The sequence below is a fragment of the Lepidochelys kempii genome, chromosome 10 (genome assembly GCF_965140285.1).
Source record: "Lepidochelys kempii isolate rLepKem1 chromosome 10, rLepKem1.hap1, whole genome shotgun sequence".
NCBI classification, from domain to species: domain Eukaryota; kingdom Metazoa; phylum Chordata; order Testudines; family Cheloniidae; genus Lepidochelys; species Lepidochelys kempii.
The window spans coordinates 7070322-7093668 of NC_136389.1; the positions used below are offsets into that span (position 1 = coordinate 7070322).

Sequence of the window (23347 nt, forward strand, 5' to 3'; positions counted from 1 at the left end):
GTAGGTATCTGCAGGATCGGGGCCTACATGGCTAAACATTTTGCTGAGTTTAGGGACTAAATGTAGTTTTGGGACATAGTTGGAATGGTAACCAGGAGAAAAAGTGGTTATGGATGTGGAGGCAGGAGTCCTGAGCTCTATTCCTGTCTCTGGGTGGGAGTATTCCCTAGTGATTAAAGCAAAGGAAGGAATGCAGAACCCCTGATTCTATTCCCAGCTCTTCCAGTGACTTGGTGAATGACTTTGCTGTGCCTCAGTGCTCCCTATCTGTACAATGGGGAACTATAGACACGAGACAAAGAGGCACTATTCAGATTAGTTTTAGGGCAGGATTCAGGTTCAAGAACACACCAGGATTAAAGCAGACCTGAGTTTTGACATGGCATTGAAATCTCATGGACTATTCTCATGAAATTCTGACCCCAACCAGCTGAAAACCTCACCGGCTCAAGAGTACTCCCATCTCAAATAGGGGAATTCTCAAGCGATCAGTTGTTTTCACAAGACTTTGGCTCCAGCGGAGCTGAAATCAGAATGTATCAAAAATACTGGCCTGGAACAAAACTGTAGGAAGTGTTTTCTGAATCTGCCCTCAGAGTTTGCATTAGAGATTCTAGGTCTGGTTCATGTCTAGTATAATCAACCTTATCTACCTGCCAAGGAAGTTGTGAGGTTCAATTAATTACTGTTTGCAGAATGTTTCATGAGACACCGATGAAAGGTACCAGAGAAGGGACAGAGACAATTAATATTAGTCATCCCACTTATAGCTTTCCCAACACATTATTTCTCTAATTGTCTGCTTACTCTGCGCTGATAATATATGCTCATTAAACAAACAGGCAGTAGGCCCAAACGTTGGTCTTTGATGATGCAGAAAGTAGGTTAATAGGAATTCCAATTTCCCCTATAAAAAATGATCCCACAGTTCACATGTTTTGATCAAAGCACCCTGAAATGATTCTGACCTCCCTTGTGCTTCCTGGATGGGAACGGGTTTTGTACGTGGCACAGCAACGTCCCTTAGACGGACTGTGAGCTGGAGACCTAGATAAAACACCCCATTGTTTCTCAATACCTGATCCATCCAAAAATGCTGCACGGCTGCATGTTCTAAATACCTTGCCAACGAGTTGGGATTGAGGGAAGACAACGGAGCCAATTGGAATCTGCTATGGAGTGGAGAGTGTCTGGGCTTGGATCTAGGGCTCTCCTCCACTTGGGTTTTTTTTACCTAGCTGAAAGCATTTCAGTGGGGGGAATTGTCTTGACGACACACCGGCGAAGAGAGGGGAAAGTCGCCGTGTGCAAAGGGTCCGATTCCCCACTGCCTTGGATCCAGCATAATGCTTTTATACTGTCAAATGCTCCAAAGTCAGAAAGGCAGCAGTGACCGGTCCCTTTGCAGGGGAGTAACTGATTATCTGAGTTACAAGGGGAAGGATTTCAGATGAAGTCTTTTTTCTCCAGAGCCGGGGAAGCAGCCAGTGCTGTGCCCCACGCCTCGGAAAGGGCTGTAATCAGCATAGAGTGCCGGCCTCCTGCTTCCTCTAGCACACAGGACTTCATTCTTTGCGGATTAAATCCTGCAGCTGAATTTTTGCCCTTCTCATACTGATTTCAGGAGGTTCCTGCGGGTGGACCTGTGAGCAGGGTTTGACCTTGTGCTTTTGAACTCTCACAGGAATGGGGGATGGAAATGATTTGTTATTAGGCCACCTCGCCCACCCCCTGCTGACACCCAATTGCAATCATGGTCCTCATATGCAATCTGTCTTGCAGCAGCGTCTAGAGATCCAAACTGAGCGTGAGCCCCGCCTTGCGCTCGGCTATGTTGTGCAAACACACAGCAAGAGACAATCCCTGCCTGAAGAGCTTACAAGCTAAACGGACAAGAGCACACAAGGGGAAACTGAGGCACAGGGAGGGGCCATGACTTGCCCACGATTCAACCACCCATTCTGTCCACGGCAGAAATAGAACTTGTCCAGTCAAGACTGGGTGTCCTTTCTGGATGATGTGCGTCAACCAAACACACGTTACTGGGTGCAATACAGGGGTACCCAAGGCGACATTTCATGATCTCTGAGAGAAAGGAGGTCAGCCCAGATGATCTCCTGGTCCCTCCTGGCCTTGAACTCTATGGAGCCAGGTCTCCCGAGACCTGGTTCGCTGCCCTAGCAGCAGGACCCCAGTTGTTCCCTACAGCCCATTGTCTAGGGCTTTGCTCAGCCTAGTGTTCTAGATCACTTGGGATTCCCATGGGAGGCTATCCCACAAGCCAATCGATTTCACTGGCCGGATGGTTCCCTGCTATTTGTGGCAGGGCAGTGAGCAAACCTGGACAAGGCAAACTCGCCAGAACGTGCTGAGGGGTTTGGGTTTTTTCACTGGGAGGCCCACAGTTGCTTTGCTGCAGCGCTGGCTCTCAACTTTGCTCTGCAGAGAGAGAAATGCTTCCTTTCGGATTCCTGGCAGGGAGCTTTGCCTTCAGAAACAAGCAGCCGATGCAAAGAGGAGATAGGACAGAGCTTCCTTCGGGGCTGGGAATACCATCTACCTTGCAACATCAAGACCCTAGGACACATGCTGCCTGGAGGCACCCATCCCAACTCCACTGCCCGTGGCCAGCAGTCACTAGAAGGGACCTGCATCATGTAGGGTTTGTGGGTTTGTTTCTCGTTGATTTTATTTGTAAAGGTGTTTCCCACGTTACAGATTCTGTAGGTGATTATTCCTTGGCACTCACTTCGTTCTTTTCATTTCAAAGCCCTTTGCAGCTAACCCTCAGGGGCTAAGTATTAGCATCCCCATTTTCCAGGGTCTCAGGTTCCACGTGGAGGGAGTGAAACAGAGAGGCTAAGGCCCATATCCTCAGAGGTATTTAGGCATCTCACTCCCAGGGGTTAGGTGCCTAAAGAGACTTGTCCAAAGGCATAAGGGGAAATTGGTGTCAGAGCTGGGCTCAAGACACAGGAGGTTCTGGCTCCAGATCGTGCTGGAGTAAAGCAGGACTGGGAATTTTCCAGGGCCCGACTCTGGCCTCATTTACAGCATGCATTTTGATTAACTGGAATGGAGCCGCTCCTGATTCACACCGCTATCAGTGAAAGGAAAACCAGGGCCTCTTGAAAACCTGGATTTGTGCAGGAAATAGCCCAACTTGATTATCATGCACATTGTGTAAAGAGTTGTCACTTTGGATGGGCTATCACCAGCAGGAGAGTGAATTTGTGTGGGGGGGTGGAGGGTGAGAAAACCTGGATTTATGCTGGAAATGGCCCACCTGATGATCACTTTAGATAAACTATTACCAGCAGGACAGTGGGGTGGGAGGGGGTATTGTTTCATATTCTCTGTGTATATATAAAGTCTGCTGCAGTTTCCACGGTATGCATCCGATGAAGTGAGCTGTAGCTCACGAAAGCTCATGCTCAAATAAATTGGTTAGTCTCTAAGGTGCCACAAGTACTCCTTTTCTTTTTCCGTTCTAATTGTGGCTATGACATTGAGGCACCTTCCAGCCTTCAGCGAGCCATTCACAGCCTGATATTCATAAGTCCACGTACCCCACTGAAGTCAACGGGAGCTAGGAGGACTTCGTATCCTTGCAAATCAGGCAGTCAACCCTTCTGCCTCGGTTTCCCCACCTGTAAAATGGGAGTGATCATACTGCCATGCCCAGCACATGGGACGTGGGCGGATTCATCCACTGTTGCTCATAAAGGGCTTTGAACCTTGCTAAGGGCCAGGTAAATGAGAAGGGAGAACACATTTGTAAATGATTCTTTTTGATGCCTGCAATAAAAGACCCAGCATAACATTTCCCTTCTCGCAGCAACTCCTGGTAGCCAATGGGGCAATGAGGGGTGGGCGTGCACCCTAACGTCTCCTCGAAGTGAGTGAACCACCCAGATTCCTTTCCTCCTGGGAGCTCTGTTCCAACTCTCCTTGCTCCTGAAGGGAAAGTTCCCCCGCAGGAATGTGAAAGCAGGTGTCTAAAGAGCCGTGTGATGTCCCTGCTCCGGAGGCAAAGTACAGCCAGGGAGCTGCAGCCGAGCTCTGAGCCTTTGAGTAAGCAGCAAGCAAACAAACAAATCAGCAGGCCCGAGTCACTGTTTCGGGTGCCAGGTTGGCTCTGTCTGCCTTTGCAATGTCCTCTCGGTCATGCCCCTTTATCACCATACCGCAGCCACGGGAAGCTCCCCCAGCAAAGCCACAGTGCCCCCACCACCCCGAGCTGCTGCAATGCGAACAGCCGTGAGCACACACGCCCAGGGCCTGGAGATTCGGGGTTCTGTGGAACAATGGGCGGGAGGCAGATTTCCAGGGTGGCTTTTTCAAACCTGCTCGGGATAGGCCTCTTTCTGCTCCCACTGCGGGCAGCGGCAAAGCTCCCACGGGACAAAGTGGGAGCAGCAGATATAGGCCAATGCTAAGCTCCTTTGAAAAGCTCTCCCTCCAATGTCTCCTTGAGTTACGCTTAAAACGCTTCTACACCCAGCAACCCTCCAGTGAATCCAGATGACTTGGCAGGGGCAGGAGGTGCAAGCCGACATAGGACCAGAGGATAGGAAAGGACCAGTCCCTTGCCATCACAGGCAACCCCAGCATCGCATCCCATTCATAAAACAGAACAAACTCCACCTGGGAGTGCAGTCTAAATAACATAACCAGGATGTGGAAATCAGGTCATGCTGTACACTCCAGTCACTTAAGCTCTCCGTGTCTCAGTTTCCTAATCTATACATTGATGATAATCAATCTTCCCCGCCTGCCAGAGGTGCTGTGATGCTAAATTAATTATGCTGCTTTGAAGGCCTTGGATGAAAGGTGCAATATACGTGTCAAGCATAATTCTGATTCTACTGCACCTGTACGAGGAAAACATTCCAGGGATTCTCCTAGTATCAACATGTGTGTCTGGGTTTGGTGCACAGACAACGTACTCCCATCACAGCTAACTTTCACTGTCCAGCTCAAATGATAATCTCCCATCAGAGCCTCACACTTCATCGGAGTGGGGGAACCACGGTACACGCGGCAACTCCATTCTCCTCCTACAAGCAGTTACTAACCCAGAGCCTCCTAGGAATAACTGAGGAGACAGAGAAGTAAAGCGTTGCAAGTGATGAACCAGACCAGGAGCCAGCCGATTCACACCTCAGCACCTCTGTGCTGTCTCCTGACCCACAGCAACTGCAGGAGAATTCCCAAGCGTGCCGGGCAAGGCAGTGAATGGAGTCCCGGTTTTAGCTTGCACTTCAGCACAATGGAGGTGGAGCATCAGCTGTTTGACATGTGATTGACATATGTGCCACGTACAAGAGCTCTGGGAAAGAATGGCCTCTCTCCATGCAGCGTGCAAAGCCTCATGGGAAACTCAGGCTCCAAAATCTCCGAGCCTCAAAATAAATGATGGGGTATTCAGCAGACAAGGGACAACGCATCAGCTAGTATATCTAGAGGGTGAGAGGAAACTTTCCCCAGAGCGCCTACTGCCGGGTTCTGCACACCTCCTGGGGCTGGCCCTCTCAGAGACTGGGTACCGGACTATTGGACATGGGTCTGATCCTGGGTTCCTATCCCCGCGTGGCATTTCCGCATTGCCGGGCTGTTGAACAGACCCCTGCTGGCTTTAAGCTGTGCTTTCCCCTCGCCCTGCATGTCACTTGACTAACCCCATGCAGCTCCGACTGCTGTTCTGCTGAGCTCAACCCTGAGATCAGGCCCTGCTGGAGGGGGCGAATTCCCAGACAGACACAGGGTAAGATTCTGTGCCACGCCAACTCGCAGCTCTGGCAGAAGGAGGGCAAATGTGACAGTAAGCCCCCGTTGTGTGCCCTGCCAAGCCTCCTGGGGATGAAGCAAATGCCCAAGCGCAGCTGAGGCTGGGGGCTGATCCGAGGGATGGCAATCCTGCAGGACTTGGCGCTACAAACACCCACCCCTCCAACACACACCTCTCTTGCACCAGGGCTCATGAGGGGAGATGGGCACAGGGATGCCCTGTGCGACGCCTACACCGAGGGAATTCTCCCCAGCCCAGCTGCAGGCTTTGCCAGCCCGCAGGGGCCACGGCAGGTATGCGGCTCTCCTCTGGACAGCTCAAGCGAAGCTCCACCGAGTGCTGCTTTGGGGTTTAAAACGACCCTGCGAAAGGAGGCGTTTAAAGAGCCGGGTGACGTTCCTGCTGCGGAGGGCAAAGCTCAGTCATGGAGCTGTCTAATGGCAGGACTGGAGCCCCAAAGATGACGGCCCATGGCTATGGACACAGTAATGCCGCACACGCAATACAGGCTAACAGCATCGCCCCCCTGCCGCTCATCCCTGCCACAGCAACCTGCCATGGCTCCTTACTGGCCCCCCCAAAATAACAGCTCGTGCTATGGTGGATTATGGCACACGTCCCCGTGGTGGGGAACCGCACCAGGAGGTGGCTTTGAACCAGCAGGGAGTCAGCTCCCCCCCACTGGATCTTTTGAAGTGGGCTGTAGCCCACGAAAGCTTATGCTCAAATAAAATTGTTAGTCTCTAAGGTGCCACAAGTCCTCCTGTTCTTTTTGGGGATACAGACTAACACGGCTGCTACTCTGACAGCTGTGTTTGTTTGCACATAGGGAACGGCATCCTAACCAGCACAGTGGGTCATATAAACAAAACAGGACAGGCAGCAAGACGCGACACAGCCAGCCATGACATGCTGTAGTTAGGCAGCCCGGTGGAAGGGACACACACGTATTTCCATCCAACAAAGGAACGGTTGGTTCTACCCAGTGTATATTTCCCAGTGAGCCAAACTGCACAAATTCTCCTCAGTCACGGCACCTGATTAAACAGAGCAGCTAGGCGTGATCCCTTGTAAGTACGACAAACTGCCAGCGACTTTCAAGCAACACTGCCGGCCTGCAGCCGAGCCAGTTTTTAAGAAGGAAGGAAACGTCACTGCAGGTCTTACCTCTGGCCCAAAGTCCGTGGCTCCCAACTTTTCTCTGTGTCGGCACACATTGATACCTTTAATTATTTTGAGGCACGTCACCATATTGTCTCCAAATCAACTCACCCTCTTATTGCCGCAGTTTAAGCTGTGTACCGCCCTTGCAATTCATAGTCTAGACAATAAAATTAACGATGTTAGAGTACGGCTCTGACACAAATCAAACTACAAGGGAAGGGTTTTTGGTTCTCATATGTAGTTTTTCAAAAAATTCCGCAGCACACCTGTGGGGAAATGCTGCCCTAAATCATCCGGGCAATGTTTGTGGCTTTACGGTCAGGTTTCCCTGCTCCCCTCCTCCCCGCTGCAGAGCGAAAGACACACCTAAACCAAAAGGGGAAGCCGTGAAACTGGCCGTCTACAAAGAGGCACACTGTAGCTGAGGCCTGGCCTGACATGAGTAATTAACACACGGAGGCCTCGTTTCTTGGAGGATAGCATTTGGGAGCAATACTCTGAGCTCTGACATCCTTCGGATATGGGAATCTTGGGTGTTTCTGGGAGCAGCAAGAGGTAAGGCATTTGCAGGCTAGGGTTGCCAACTTTCTGATTGCAGAAAACCAAACCCCCTTGCCCCGCCCTGCCCCCTACCCCGCCCCGAGGCCCTGCCCTGGCTCACTCCATCCCCCCTCCCTCTGTCGCTCACTCTCCTCCACCCTCGCTCACTCGCTCATTTTCACTGGGCTGGGGCAGGGGGTTGGCATGCAGGAGGGGGTGAGGGCTCCGGCTGGGGTCCAGGCTCTGGGGTGGGGCCAGGGATGAGGGGTTTGGGGTATAGGAGGGGGCTCAGAGTGTGGGAGGGAGCTCAGGGCTGGGGCTGGGGGTTGAGGCGTGGGCTCCGGGTGGCGCTTACCTCAGGTAGACTGGAGAGTGGAGTTGTAGCGTGGGGATTTTCAAGGGGTGCTTCCTCCACGGGGCTCTTCTGACCAGCGGTGGGGAAACGGGGGGGTGCATTCAGCTCAAGCAGTAGACGCTTGTGTTTTTGGAGCTAAAGGACCCAGGTTCTAGGCCCAGCTTCTCGGAGAGGGGGATAATATATCTTGGTGTCTCCATTCTGCAAAGCGTGTGTGAAGGCTGCCATCTTGGCCAACATACCAGGGCCTTCCGGTGCTCAAAGCATGAGCTGCTACAGTTTGAGCTAAAGAGTCAAGGCTCAATAGCTGGCAGCTGTAACTGACCCATATCCTCTGTGTATTGGTGGGGGGGACCCAGCAAGAGCCCCAGGGCTCCATTCACAGCGGGGGGCTGAATTTTCAAGGCACAGTGTGAGTTTGCAGAGCTGAGTAAGGTCCAGCTCTCATAAAGACATGGCCTCAGGGGTAATTTCCATTGACTTCTAGGAGACTGCTTCCATGGGTAAAGGTACCACCAGTGCATAAGCACCTGCAAGATCAGGGCCCTGAGCTGGGGGGGTGTGTGTGGTTCTGATGGGAGTTCGTGCTACTGGTCCTAGTCTTGGGACCTGCTCCGAGTGCAGCTCCCTGCCAGGGAAATACGGGGTCCTCACCAGGTGAGCCCCATTTGTTTGCATCCTAGTCAGATCACAAGATCTTGGCAGTTCAATTCACATCACCCTGATGTCCGTCTTGCTATGCTTCCAACTTCAGCTCCAACGTGCACTGAGCACGTGCTACATCCCAGTCCGCTAGAGTTGGCGACTGATGTTGGATCTTCTTTGAACAGGGGGGTTGCTGGCTTCCTGTTGGTACCACGCAGAATTCTACATAGCGGGTGTCAATCCAGAGGCAGATAAAATCATGTGAGAACTGCCTTGGTGGGGAAAGTAGCGTGGTAAATCAGAGGGAAATCTCACTCCCTTAGAGGGCTAGAAACACTTGGATGGCACCAGTATAACCACACTGAGGACTAGTAAACATTTCACAGGGCTGGTCTTGCCCCAGGGATCAGGGAAGGCAGGGACTGTCTTTTTGTTCTGTGTTTGTACAGCGCCTAGCACAATGGGGACCTGGGACACAACTGGAGGGGGGCGTGGATCCTGTAATAAGTAATAATAATTTCAGTCCCTGACTTGAGGCGGAACAGCAGGGGTCAGTCAGTGAAGCTACTCACGGCACTCTAGCCTGTGTATATCATTTGAACTCACTCTCTCCTGCCCTTTCCCCTCCCTCCACAGGTCGTGGCTGTGGTCATGGACATGTTCACGGACGTCGACATCTTCAAGGACCTCCTGGACGCAGGCTTCAAGCGGAAAGTCGGCGTCTACATCATTGTGGATGAGACCAACGTGAAATACTTCCTTCAGATGTGCGAGCGAGCACAGATGCACGCCGGGCACCTGAAGGTAAGAGGGGCACAGAGGGCATGGTGCCATGCTGTGGGTTGCTATAGGCAAGCAGGATTAGTCAACCAGAAGCTAGGATAGAAAAATCGGACTTGATTCTGCCCTGGTGTCCTAGGTGACCTCCGTGCACAGCGAATGCATGAAAAGGGATGTCAGACACGAGCCTGGCTGGGTGACGATGCACAGTGCCGGGTGTGGGAGAACCAGGCCCACTGCACTGGCATCCTCAAGGCAATGGCACTGAATTGCAGCTGCACACAGCGTTAAGACTGGCGAGTGCCCTGGCCAGCACATTTCTCTCACGCCCACAGGATGACAACCTGAAATGGAGGGCTGCCTCTCACTCGGGACGCCACAGCTGGGCCCACAGCTGGCTAAACAAAGGGAGCTCGGCGGCAGGGGAGACCATTCCAGCTGGTATTTTCACCCAGTTTACAAGCAACGGCGCTCGCGCTGCCTGTAATTATCGTTTCAAAGGCCGAAAAGCCGATGGTGCCATGAGTCGTTGCAACGTCTCCTGGTTCGTTCTCAGAGCTCTGCCTTGGCTCAGGAGGGGGCAGAAAGAGGCCAGCTGGGCATGTGATCCCCACAAGCACGCCTGAGGCCCAGCTTTCCTTCTAGGCACAAATGGGGTGCAGATCTCCAGCAAGGCCCCTGCTAGCCCCTCTGGGCACCTCTGGGGGAAGGGAGTGTTTGTATAAAATGAAGGGGAGTGCTGGCTAAGCCAGGTAGTGGGGCCTAGTGGCTAGGGTGCTGCACTTAGAATCAGGCATCCTTGGCACTAGTCCCAGCTCTTCCCCTGGGCAAGTCACCTCCCTGCAATGTGCCTCAGTTTCCCCAGCTGTAAAATGGGGATAACGATGCTGCCTTCCTTCGCAGAGTGCTGAGAGATCACCTGCTCAGAACTAGTGAGTTATTCTACCAGTGTCCCCAGCCCCCGCTCTCATTTCAGTTTGAGAGCATCCACAAAGCAGGCGGCAGCGGTCGAGTTAAATCAGTGCCGGTTTCTCCCGTAGACAAGGCCGAAGCTGATGTCCAGGCCTAGGCCGTCCAGCGAAGCGTGGCTGGCAGCCAGCTCAGAGCCAGGCTTGGAGTGAAATACAAAGAGGTTGAAGTGGAGGGAAGGAGCAGGACAGATTGGCTGATGCCTGGGCCAGCATGCTGCCACATAGGGCTTCAATCCATGCCTTCTCGCTGGCCCGCAGGCCCTTGAGTGGACCTGTCTGGGAAATGGCCGACGTTGCTGCTTGGCTGGGCACAAATACAAATTAATAATGGTGCCCAGTGAGGCCCAAACCACAGCAGCCCACCCACCCAGCTCTGTCTGCTGCTGGGAAAGGGGATGTTTGGAAGGCCAGGATCCATTGGCCGGCTGTCTCTTCAGGGCACAGGCGTCTCTGAGGCGTGGGGGAGGCTATCCGTATCGGTAGCACGTGTAAGACCCGGAGGCTGCTGGAGGAGGTGGGAAAGGCCTGGGGCATGATGGAGAAGTTAGCAAGGAGCATTGGCCCTGAAGGCGTAATCCAGCCCCATGTCCCCACTGCACGCAGGCCGAAGAGCTGATCTGGGTACAGGTGAAACACACAGCGGGGAAGGGAAGGGCTAGGAATCCTCCCCCAAGGTCCCGGAGCTGCCTCTGCAGCCCCCCAGCCCAGCCATTCAGCAGGGGGAAGATCTGTGGAGTCTCCAGCCCCGCATGCCTGGTTCTGCCCAGCCAGGCTCTCTGGCCGCCAGGTCAGTAGCTCTGTGGCAAGCCTATGGGATGATTGGGTCTATCGCCTTCAGGCAACCCTGCAGCCAGGGGAAGAGAAGAGACCGCTGAAAACAACAAACAAGGCTTTCCCATTCCAGGGCCTCCACACGCTGCAACAGCAAGGAGGCGGGATGGGGGGGGATACACACACACACCCCCAGCGTCTCCTGCGAGCTGTCAACAATGTTTTGGTCATTCCCATTAATGGCAGGCAGGGCCAGATGGCAGCAGAACAGCTGCTGGCTCCAACCACGGTGATGTCAAACACCCAGCCCGACACGGCACCCATGGAGAGAGAGTAACAACGGAAGGAATCTGCCAGCACAGGGTGTGTTCACACTCAGGCAGGGAGCAACTTGGCTTCAATGTCCCTGTCCTCCTGTCCCCTTATCTTAACAGGAGAGACACGTATTGTAACCAGGCCCTGGCAACAGGATCTCATGGCTGCCTCTGTGCTAAATACATCGGCCACACCAGGCCCAACAGGGCTAGAACGCAGACCCTCCCAACACAAGCCCCTGCCACTTGAGCTAACAGAGAATTATCATGCTGGTGGGGTTTTTATATTGACCGAAGTGAGCTGTAGCTCACGAAAGCTTATGCTCTAATAAATTGGTTAGTCTCTAAGGTGCCACAAGTCCTCCTTTTCTTTTTGCGAATACAGACTAACACGGCTGTTACTCTGAAACATGTAGGATCAAGAATCACAACTAGGCAGAGCAAAATATCACAGAGATTAAACTATAGTGCGCCACACGCAGAAAACAGGGAAGATCAAAGTGTTCCTGTGTCCAAGGCCCGTGCATTGTGGGGGGCAGGGATCAGGTTCTCCTGGCTGGACAGCATCACGAATGTCTGCGACACAGAAATAAGAAACTGGGTACAGGGCATCACCATGGGTTTGGTGCTCTCAAGCTAGTCCTTCAGCTGGCATTTCACCTGCTCCCACAATATCAAGCACTATTTGGCAGCCTCTGTTCTGGAAAACATCCAAGAATGTTCCAGGTCAGGGATCTGCGTACTTTGGCAAGCTGTGTGAGAAAGTTCTCTCCAGTGCTAGGGCCAGAGATCTGGACCGTGCTAGCCAGTGTTACCAAGTCTCACTGGATGCATAAGCCCATCAGCCAGGGCAGGCATTGTGTGAATGCAAAGGGCGGATGGGCGGGTTTCCCAGCAGTGACTGAAGCCAGCAGGGCACGCCTTTGATCCTACCTACCTGCAGAGCAATGATCAAAAGCCCTCGTGCACCAGATGGGCGTGTGGCTGTTATCACGAATTCCTGATGGCTGGGAATCTTCTGGTTTCACTTTCAGGCCTGACTCCTGATTTTCCTGGTTGTACTTTAACCACTGGGCCATAAACCACTCTTGGTACAGCAGATATCTACCTTGAGGAATGCAGCCACATGGCTCCAGCCATCAAGCGGCTCTCTGACTGAAGGGTTTCCTGCCCTAAAAAGGGCATAGAATTTGCTCACCGTCAGGGTATTAACCCAGCCCTGGCCCCCAAGAGCACTCGTGAGCCTCTCACCTCTCCAGCTAGCAGTAGAATGGCTGTCCTAGGGACTGGTTTCAGAGTAGCAGCCGTGTTAGTCTGTATTCGCAAAAAGAAAAGGAGGACTTGTGGCACCTTAAAGACTAACCAATTTATTAGAGCATAAGCTTTCGTGAGCTACAGCTCACTTCCTCAGATGCATATCGTGGAAACTGCAGCAGGCTTTATATATACACAGAGAATATGAAACAATACCTATTCCCACCCCACTGTCCTGCTGGTAATAGCTTATCTAAAGTGATTTCCAGCACAAATCCAGGTTTTCTCACCCTCCACCCCCCCACACAAATTCACTCTCCTGCTGGTAAAAAGAAAAGGAGTACTTGTGGCACCTTAGAGACTAACCAATTTATTTGAGCATGAGCTTTCGTGAGCTACAGCTCACTTCATCAGATGTTTACCGTGGAAACTGCAGCAGACTTTATATACACACAGAAATCATGAAACAATATCTCCTGCTGGTGATAGCCCATCCAAAGTGACAACTCTTTACACGATGTGCATGACAATCAAGCTGGGCTATTTCCTGCACAAATCCAGGTTCTCACATCCCCCCACCCCCATACACACACAAACTCACTCTCCTGCTGGTAATAGCTCATCCAAACTGACCACTCTTCAAGTTAAAATCCAAGTTAAACCAGAACATCTGGGGGGGGGGTAGGAAAAAACAAGAGGAAACAGGCTACCTTGCATAATGACTTAGCCACTCCAAGTCTCTATTTAAGCCTAAATTAATAGTATCCAATTTGCAAATGAATTCTAATTCAGCAGTTTCTCGCTGGAGTCTGGATTTGAAGTTCTTTTGTTTTAAGATAGCGACCTTCATGTCTGTGATCGCGTGACCAGAGAGATTGAAGTGTTCTCCGACTGGTTTATGAATGTTATAATTCTTAACATCTGATTTGTGTCCATTTATTCTTTTACGTAGAGACTGTCCAGTTTGACCAATGTACATGGCAGAGGGGCATTGCTGGCACATGATGGCATATATCACATTGGTGGATGTGCAGGCATCCACCAATGTGATATATGCCATCATGTGCCAGCAATGCCCCTCTGCCATGTACATTGGTCAAACTGGACAGTCTCTACGTAAAAGAATAAATGGACACAAATCAGATGTCAAGAATTATAACATTCATAAACCAGTCGGAGCACACTTCAATCTCTCTGGTCACGCGATCACAGACATGAAGGTCGCTATCTTAAAACAAAAAAACTTCAAATCCAGACTCCAGCGAGAAACTGCTGAATTGGAATTCATTTGCAAATTGGATACTATTAATTTAGGCTTAAATAGAGACTTGGAGTGGCTAAGTCATTATGCAAGGTAGCCTGTTTCCTCTTGTTTTTTCCTACCCCCCGCCCCCAGATGTTCTGGTTTAACTTGGATTTTAACTTGAAGAGTGGTCAGTTTGGATGAGCTATTACCAGCAGGAGAGTGAGTTTGTGTGTGTATGGGGGTGGGGGGGATGTGAGAACCTGGATTTGTGCAGGAAATAGCCCAGCTTGATTGTCATGCACATTGTGTAAAGAGTTGTCACTTTGGATGGGCTATCACCAGCAGGAGAGTGAATTTGTGTGGGGGGGTGGAGGGTGAGAAAACCTGGATTTGTGCTGGAAATCACTTTAGATAAGCTATTACCAGCAGGACAGTGGGGTGGGAATAGGTATTGTTTCATATTCTCTGTGTATATATAAAGCCTGCTGCAGTTTCCACGATATGCATCTGAGGAAGTGAGCTGTAGCTCACGAAAGCTTATGCTCTAATAAATTGGTTAGTCTCTAAGGTGCCACAAGTCTTCCTTTTCTTTTTGTCCTAGGGACTGCGGCACAGAGAGAAACGAAAGCTCATATATGTGTAGGCAACACAGCCCCGGCATCCGACAGGTGCCTGGTGTTCTCTTACCCATCACATTACCTGGCCAGGGTTGCATGGGGAAGTGATTTCCATACGTCTGGGCTGTGTGGTGTTTAAATGTCAGCCACCCAGCCCTGAGATTAAGATTAATGTTCAGCTCAGGAAAGATCCAGGCTAGTCGCAAGGGGGGATGCCGGCGAGAACCCTGGTGCGTTGGCAGAGCTGTGGACGGGGCCAGGACTGGAACAGCAGATCCCTGGAGACAGAGTCCAGGTTGGATTCTCCCACCTAGCTCTCACTGGGGGTGTCTAGACTGCTTCTGGTACTGAGCTTCCCGGCACCGGTGGACAGAGTCACACTAGCCCAAATCTATCTACCTGGGTTGGGAGGCTGGCAGTGTAGAAATACCCACGGAAGTCAATTGCCAGAATGGTGCAAAGCAGCCAGGACACCTCAGAGAACCTGACCCTATTTGGCAAGTGCTTTGAGCCGGATCATGCAGGATAAAAGCTGCTAAAGAAATGTAAGTCGTTATTTCAGTGTCTACAAAGCAGGCTCAATGCACTTGGTGAATACCGCACAGGCTTGGGAAAGCCAGACAGTTTCTTAAGCAGCTGCTGAGTGTTTGCAGTGATTCAGGGGTTGGGGGAAGCGGCTGTTGTGTTTTCTGAACAGTCATCTATCTTTGTGTGCGCTCACTTTTGTTTTCTTCCCACTGGAGATTAACACATTTTACTTAAAGCAGTTGCTGCTATGAGAGTGAGGAGGAGGGAGAATGAAACATACCTTGAGACCTGGGTGTTTTGCTCTGCTGGGTGTGACCCGAGAGCCTCTAATGGTCCTTTGTGAACTTATGAAAAGGGTTGGCCTAGACGGAGGAGCTGGATTAATGCGCTGTTAAAGGATAGTAAGTTAACAGGGATGCACTGAATCTGGTGACAGAATGAGGTCAGCCTCTAGCTTGTTTTCCTGGATGTGGAAATGTAAACAACAACACTTAGCTTCTAATGTGCTTCCCATACAGGGATCTGAAGGCACATGGGGGTATTCTCCACGTCCCTACGGGTCAGTCCACACTAGCGTTCTTACCTTGAGTTAACTGGCGGCCAGTTATTTCACCGTCAGTAATACAACTGTACAAGCTAGTTTGGAACACTCTCCGAACGTCCGTTCCAGGTGACAAGCATTTGCGGTTCACCCAGGGCCGATCCCATCCCAGGCTCCAGCCAGTGGGTGACCGTGAAAAGGGTATAATCACAGCAGAAAGCAGAAAATCCACACAAAGCCAGGTTAGGCATTCTGGGGAAGCAGCAAACTCCTGAACTCTAGTCCCAGGTGAGCCTCACTGACTCACTGTGGGGCCTGGAGCAAGTCAGTTAACCTCCTTGTGTCTCAGTTCCCTTCAGCCATGGAGGATAATACTTAGGCCATGTCTACACTACGGGTGTTACCACAGCGCTTCACTTAAACCACTGCAGCGCCATACCATAGCCGCTTCCTTCATCGATGGAAGGGTAGTTTCCCCTCAACGGAGGTAAATCCACCTCCCCGTGCAGCAGTATCCAGGTGACCGAAGAATTCTTCCATCGACCTAGCTGCATCTACACCAGGGTTCAGGCTGGCTTAACGGCAGCGCTCAGAGGAGTGAACTTTTCACACCCCTGAGTGACGTAGCTAAATCAATCGACATTTTGCATGTAAACCAGGCTTGAGCCACCTCTCAGAGCTATTGTGGGGATTAGTCAGTGTCTATGCAGAGGTCTGAATGGTGCTTTGAAGATAAGAGCTCTGCCTTTTTATTGAGGCAAGGGGCCAAATTCAGAGCCAGTGACGGTGGTGTGAAACCAGAGCACCACTGACCAATTCTGCAGAGTTAATCCAGATTTATAACAGCGCCACTCAGAGCAGAATCAAGCCCAAGCTGGCCAACAGAGGGAGCAATAAATGGAAATGGCCATTTAAAAAAAGAGCAAATCAACAGGGAGAGAGACTCAATTTTTCAGCCCTAAACAAGAGTCCACTGAGGCAGGCCAGAAGCATCTTTGTCCGGCCACGGGACTCTTTTCCCACCTGCTTCCTTGCTTTTGCTTTGCAGAATCTCCGCGTTCGCTGCACGGGGGGAACGGAATTTTTCACCCGTTCGGCCACGAAGTTCAAAGGTGCCTTAGCCCAGAAGTTCATGTTCCTGGATGGCGACCGGGCTATGTGCGGCTCCTACAGGTAATCCAGAGACAGCTCTGTCAGCTATTCCCACGCCGGACGGGGTCAGCCTCAGCTGGGCCACAGAGGAACCGTGCGGGTCGGCGTTTTATTTTTTAGGGGATTTTGATCCTCGTGATAGTGCAGAGTCAGAGCAGTGGGTAGAACCAGGCAGCATGCAGTGGGTGTAACAGCTGCTACTGCACCCCGATCCTGACCTGCAAACCTCGACACCCAGTGAACCTGACCTGCCCCCCACCCCCGATACCCAGCAATCCCAATCTCTCACCTCCGGTCATCAAACCCCAGACTTGCCTTGAGATAAGTCTGCTGCTCCTGCTAAATTAGGTGGTGGTTTTGTGAGGATTTGCTTCTAAGGCCCCGCTCCTGCCCCTTGGACCGGACTAGAACATGTGTTTGAGGAAGCAACTAGGCTGAGATGCACATAAAGCCCTTGCAGCAGTAGAAGGCAGCCCTTTATGAACTCGGCCCAAAAGGCCGCAGGATCTAGCCAGCCCCAGAGAGCACAGAACTGGGCCCGGGGTTGAGTTATTCAAGTCTCAATAGCAAGCCAGGGAGCAGGGGAACCAAGGCCGGGTTTGCTGCCATGCACTCAGACTGTTTCTGATTGGTTTCCATTCCAGCTTCACCTGGTCCGCAGCCAGGACCGACAGGAATGTCATCTCAGTCCTCTCCGGCCAGGTGGTGGAAGCGTTTGACAAGCAGTTCCAGGAGCTTTATCTCATGTCCCGGGGGGTCAGCCTGAAGTCCATTCCCATGGACGAGGAGCCAGAACCTGAGCCGTTCACTCTGCCCTCTCTCATGCCCGTGACCCCAGCCAATGCAGTGGTGAAGAAGTTGATTAACCCAAAATATGCCCTGGTGAAGGCCAAGAGCGCAGAACAGATCAGCAAGATGTCGTCCGAGAGGCAGGTGGGCACTGGCAGAAACATGATGGACAGCAAAAACAAGGCCCTTCCCGAGGGCCAAAGTGCCGAGCAGCAAAACGACATGGCTGACCTAGCCCCACCCATCCATCCTGGCCTCCTCAACATGGAGAAGGCCAACATGTTCGATTACCTGCCCACTTGGGTGGAGCCAGACCCAGACCCAAGCGAAATCTTGGGGTACATCAACATCATTGACCCCACTATAAAGAATGTGAAGCTGTCCCAGATGAACCGCATCAAGGTCTGTGACGTCGCCCACGCCAATGTCCAGCACAGGCAGATGCTAAAGAACAAGGAGTTGAAAGCCAAGAGAAGCCAAGAGCCTTCTCCAGCCACCTCTCCGACCCCAATCAAGGAAGCTCCCAAGCCAGTAGAAAGCCCCAAAGCAAGGAGTCCTGGGGAGGACAAGAAAGGAGCTTTGGCTATCCTGGCCATGAGCCAGCACCTGAAGCAGCCCACAGCCGCAGAGACACAGAAGATGGACGTCAGGCCCCCTGTGCCAAGGCCTCGGACAGTTGACGTCACGGACTTTATCTCCAAAAGCGGTGTGCTCTGCAAAGACACGGCTGCCCTGCTCGGGGACGCCAAGGAGCAGCTGCACCACGGGGCCGAGCAAGCAAACGCAGATTACAGGCCGGATGAAAACCCCGCACAAGCTCCAGCCGCGGCCAGCCATCACCAGCTGAAGAGGCAGGCGGCCGTATTCCAGGAAGCCCAGGGCACAGCAGCCATGTGTCCCGCAAACGGCCTGGAAGGGGAGGACGATGAAGAGGACTATTTGACACTCAGCGATCAGGAGAGCTATTCCAGCAGTTCGGCCACCCACAGCTACCACCCCTCCAATGCCTCCTCCACCTCGGACGAACTCTTCGAGGTGAGAGGTCGCTTTGGGCCGCTCCGGAGAACCAACTCCGATCACATCCCCAACGGGGGGAACCTGCACTTGCAAAGGAAAATGAGCGACCCCCACATCAGCCGGGGCACCTACGTCAGCCCCCTGGGGAGCCTGCAGTCGCCGCCAAACGTGCGCTTGGAGGACACGGGCCTGAGACGGGACGATGCTACCGAGGTGATCAGGTGTGTGCTGGGAACGGGCAATAGCCCGCATGCTGTCCTGGATGGAAAGGGAGCACTCGCCAGCAAGGCCGGGCAGGTAGGATGGCTTGTCATATCAGCCTCTTCTTTGATTCCTTCTCCTGCCCTGGAGCCTGCCTGTGCTCCGCGTGCTGCTCGGGGCCGGCTTTAGGGACCATGACACCCTGGGCGAGCTTGTATTTTGGCACCCCTGCTGCCTCCTCTGGCCCCCCATGCATCCCTCCTAGCCCCTGCTGCCTCCCCAGGCTCCCCTATCACTCCTCCTGCCCCCCGCTGCCTCCCCAGGCCCCCCACCCATCTCCCCCACCCCCTGCTGCTTCCCTGGGCTCCTTCCCACTGCCCCGGCCCCCGCTGTCTCCCCAGGCTCCCCCGACCCCCATTGCCCTGGCCCCCGCTGCCTCCCCACCCTCCCACTGCCTCCCTGGGCTCCCTACTCCCCCAGACCCTCACTGCCTCTCCATCCATCCCCCCAGACCCCTACTGCCTCTCGGGGCTCCCCCCCTACCATTCCCCCTGGCCAACAGGCCCCTCTGGCTCCCCACCTTTGCCCAGAGCTCCCTTCTACAACCTCGCACCCCAGGCCCTCCCCAGTCCATGCCTCTAGACCACGGCACCTGGGTGGTTGCCCATGTGGTCCACCCATAAGGCCAGCCCTGATGCTGCTACCTCTGGGATCCTAGGTACGTCCAGGGGTGGCTCGACCGTATGCTTACCCAAGCGGGACATTACCTCTCCAGCTGCTGTGCAGACATAACCTGCGAGAGGGGCTAAGGGCCACCTGGGAGCAGAGCAGAAACAGCCCCCCACATCCCCTTGTGAAGCTCTTTTCACCAAGCCATATTTCAGGCTCCAGGAAAAGGCCCTTTCAGCAACAAACACATGTGCCATGGCATGACGCACAGGTGGGGCCAGGGTGGCCCAGGCAGGCAGGTCCCTCCCAGGCTTGCTGTTTAGCTCCTGATAAAAAAACGATTAGCATCAAAGAGAACAGCACCTGGCGCGGAATGACTCAGAGGCACACGGCGACAGTGCAGTGAAATAGGGATGGTGGAGAACATTGCAACAGTCCGCAGTCAGCACTTTTCAGGCCTACTCACGCTGCAGAGCCACAGCAAGGAACATGCTGATCATTTGGGCTTGGTTTTATTTGTGGGACAGCTGTTCCCACAAGGTGTGGCCGTGCCTGGACACACCCCGCTTTTTAGCATCGAACACTGAGGTTGCTGGTTCGCTGCTCACCTCTTGCTACATTTCCTTTTCTAAAGGCACAAAAATTAGTCCAGGGCCAGCTTTCCCTTTCCACCTTTCAGTGCGTTCCGTCATTCGGGAACTGATCCTCCACGGGCAGAAATTGGAGCTACCCAGGTATACAGGATCTCAGGATCCAGTCCTCAATGTAGCTCTAATCTCTATAGGCAATGAAATTTACCAGCCCAGACCCAATATACGTCCCTGCGAAGATGCTAAGCGAACAGCCAATGCAGTTTTACTCATTCATCCGAAAATCCCAGCACTGCGTAAAGCTGGCTGTGCCAAAACCTTTCAAGCATTGCTATAAAGCAGTCTGCTCTGGCCCCGCTTCCCAGCCACTGTGTCCAAAAACTGGCCAGGTAGCTTTGTCTTGTGATTAGGGTTCTTACAGTAGCTTCTTTTTGAAGGAAAAAGACACCAAGGAGTCAAGTGGTCGTCATTAGGAACACACAAGAAATCTCAACCAGCCGTTAGCAAGCCAAATTCCTCCCTGGTGTAACCTGTAGAAGCCCAGAATCCACAGGGTCATTAATGGAAGAGTTACACCAGATAGGAATGTGGCCCAGCAGCTAGCGATGGGCCTAAACGGCAACCCTCTCCTCTGAACCTTTGTGAACTTCGGTGGGGCATTAAGGATCCAGCATCCCAAAGCTCAGCCAGTCTGTGGAGTTTTGGCTCCAAACTGAACCCCGAAGTGGAAAGGGCCTATTTCCCATTTGGATGCTGCTGAAATCTCACCACATCAGATGATCTTGCAAAGCTTGCACCATTTTGCAAGGCTTTAAACCGTGATTTGAGGAGTTCAGCAGCTCAGACATAGGTGAGAGGTTTACCGCAGGAGTGGGTGAGTGAGATTCTGTGGCCTGCATTGTGCAGGAGGTCAGACTAGATGATCATAATTTTCCCTTCTGACCTTAATATCTATGAGTCTATAAGAAGAGCTGGTGCCACTGAATTTCAGCCCTAACCCTGTCCCCCCCCCCCCCCCCCCGCCCACACACATATCCCTAGACCCAATTGGGATTGAAACACCTCATCTCCAACACAACAACATAACACTCCTTCCAAAGCATTTCACTAGCTGTATGCATACACCACCACTGAAATGCAGCCACCTCTGTGGTGGGGGACTGCAGCCCACGGTGCCCTGCACACACTAGGAGGGGAAAAGGGGAACTTTTGACCAAGGATACTCAGGCAAATCCCATGCTTTTTGAAGAGCACCCTGCGGGCTGGCTAGTGTCCATGCAGAGGGACTCAGCATGCTGTCCCAATGTGGCACAAGCTGCCCTTCTGAACCGCAGCGGCTTTTGCTCAGTGACAGGCAAATTATAAAACCCTGCCGACACTTCCCCTTTGCTGTGTCTGTACCTCACCTGGATAGAGAACCCGGCTGATCATCCCCGGCATGATGATAATCCCCAACGGCAGCATTTTCAAATAGCTCGCCAGGATGGAGCCGGCCTTGGCGTGACTCAGGTTCTTAGCCGAGAGAGACCTTTGCACAATGACCTGCAAAAGAGATGGAGACATGACCAGTTGCAGCTTAGTGCTTGAGAAATTGGGCCTCAACCCCCGTGTCATGTCCAAACTCGACCCAAATTTTGCAGCCCAGGCCCATCTGGTCCTCGCATCCTGCAGGGCTGCAGTTCTGCTCCGAACAGGATCTGCTGGGATTATTCCAGAAGATCAGAACGGCCCAGTGCCGCCCATGGACTTCCCCCGCTGGAGATCCCAGCTCCCTGCATGCAAGGTTCCACCTCGCCCGCCACGGGGCTGAAGCGAGAGCACTGCATGCTGGGATAGGTCGTCTCCGCAGGTCGCAGCCTTGCACAACAGAGCAGGAACGCCGCTGCGCTCGGCCTTGGTTGAGATCAATCAGGTGGGATTGCTGGGTTCCGAGCTAGCGGCTCACGCGACACTCAGTCTGGCAATGCGGGAGTGCTGCTCGGTGACAGGCTCTTGGTCTTTGTTCCCAGTGTCAGGGAGGCTGTGTCTACACTACGCGGTAGTCGTGTACTACGCGGTGGGGGGCGGGTTTTACCGCCGAAAGTGCAGCGTAGACAAAGCCTTCGAGCAAGGGGAGAATTTGCAGGAGAATGTGCCCGTGTATATTGAGAGACAGAAGCATTGCTAAGTCCTCGGTTCAGTGTGGCACATTCCCGTTCACACTGACCCTCTCTATCCTGTAATGAAGGAGCCGTTTCCCCCACACACACACACACACACAATTAAATTCCAGATTCCCCTCAAAAACATATACCTACATGTAAACGGCAGCCCTGCCATCCAACCCTACACACACAAACCCACTAGTGCTCACTGCGTCCCATGACCATGCGTGCCCCTCCTGCTTTGCCTGCTGTGCCTCTCTGTGCTGTCCTTACACGCGGGCTGAGCATCCCACTGCTCCGTCCCCGTCTCTGCGGTGCCGTAGCAGTGAGTGGAGGAGGGGGGACACAATGGACGGAGCATTCCCAGAGCGTGCGAGGCCTGACACTGTCATCTTCCAAGCACCAAACAGACACCCGCCCACGCAGCCTCACTCACGGGGCTGTTGCATTAGTGCTCCCATTTCACAGATGGGGAAACCGAGGCAGAGGCGTTCAGTGCCTTGCCCAAGCAACTCAATAGCAAAGCCAAGAACGTAGAGCAAGGGTGGCTGGTTCCCAGGTCTCTGCTGGCACCAAGCTTCTCCCATCAATGGCAGGGCTGGATTCGGAGCCTCTCCTAAAACAGCCAAGTCAGTGGAAGGGCTGCAAAAAAACCCAGCTCAGCTAAACAGCCCCTGCCAACCCCCACGGCTTCATTCTCAGGGGCTCAGCAGCTCTCTGTATTACTAGGCCACCTGTTCAGAGGTGCCAAGTGCTCCTGACCCTGACCCGTTGCTGTTGTAATCTTGGGGCCCGGGAAAGGCCTGCGTCGGTGACCTCCCTAAGCAGCAGCATCGCTCTGGAGGGGCCGGAAGCCTTGTCCCAAGTCAGAACGGCCAGGCTTTCCCTGACATTGTGCCTTGACCCGTCGTCTACAGCTGCAACGAGCAGGCACCCCACAGCCACCACGAAGTTACCGCGGGCTCACTCCTCACGCCTCAGGCCCACAGACCCAAGCGACCAACCCAGGCGGGGGCTGGCCCAGGTAGTCGAGTGGCTCTTTCCCGGCCTTTCCGTCCAACCAGCCGGGGAAGATGCCGAGTGCGGAGGCTGCTCTCGCGTCCCTGTCGCAGTGACTCAGAGGAAGTCGCACGGCTGAATCACGGCCACGCGGCACGAGAACCAGCCTGCCAGTCTCGCCTGGGATTTCCCCTGACAAGGAACCAAAATGAGGCTGATTCACAGTAGATGGCACAGGGGCAGGATGGGGAGGTGCCACCTGACAAGCA

The 23347-nt window shown here is 53.0% G+C and overlaps 2 protein-coding genes across 3 annotated transcripts in view; one reads left to right on the forward strand and one right to left on the reverse strand.

The window, feature by feature from the left end:
- SLC5A10 (solute carrier family 5 member 10) overlaps nt 1-23347 on the reverse strand; it is an 82532-nt gene that overhangs the window by 29387 nt on the left and 29798 nt on the right. For both annotated transcript variants that reach the window (XM_078854520.1, XM_078854521.1), the window contains one exon: nt 21342-21477. In XM_078854520.1, the coding sequence (XP_078710646.1) occupies nt 21342-21477 (136 nt within the window). The remainder of the gene's footprint in view (nt 1-21341; nt 21478-23347) is intronic.
- Nucleotides 1-23347, forward strand: part of FAM83G (family with sequence similarity 83 member G) — a 32938-nt gene that overhangs the window by 7064 nt on the left and 2527 nt on the right. Inside the window, exons 2-4 of the mRNA XM_073361792.2 lie at nt 9132-9299; nt 16566-16690; nt 17314-18772. Coding sequence (XP_073217893.2) covers nt 9132-9299; nt 16566-16690; nt 17314-18772 — 1752 coding nt within the window. The remainder of the gene's footprint in view (nt 1-9131; nt 9300-16565; nt 16691-17313; nt 18773-23347) is intronic.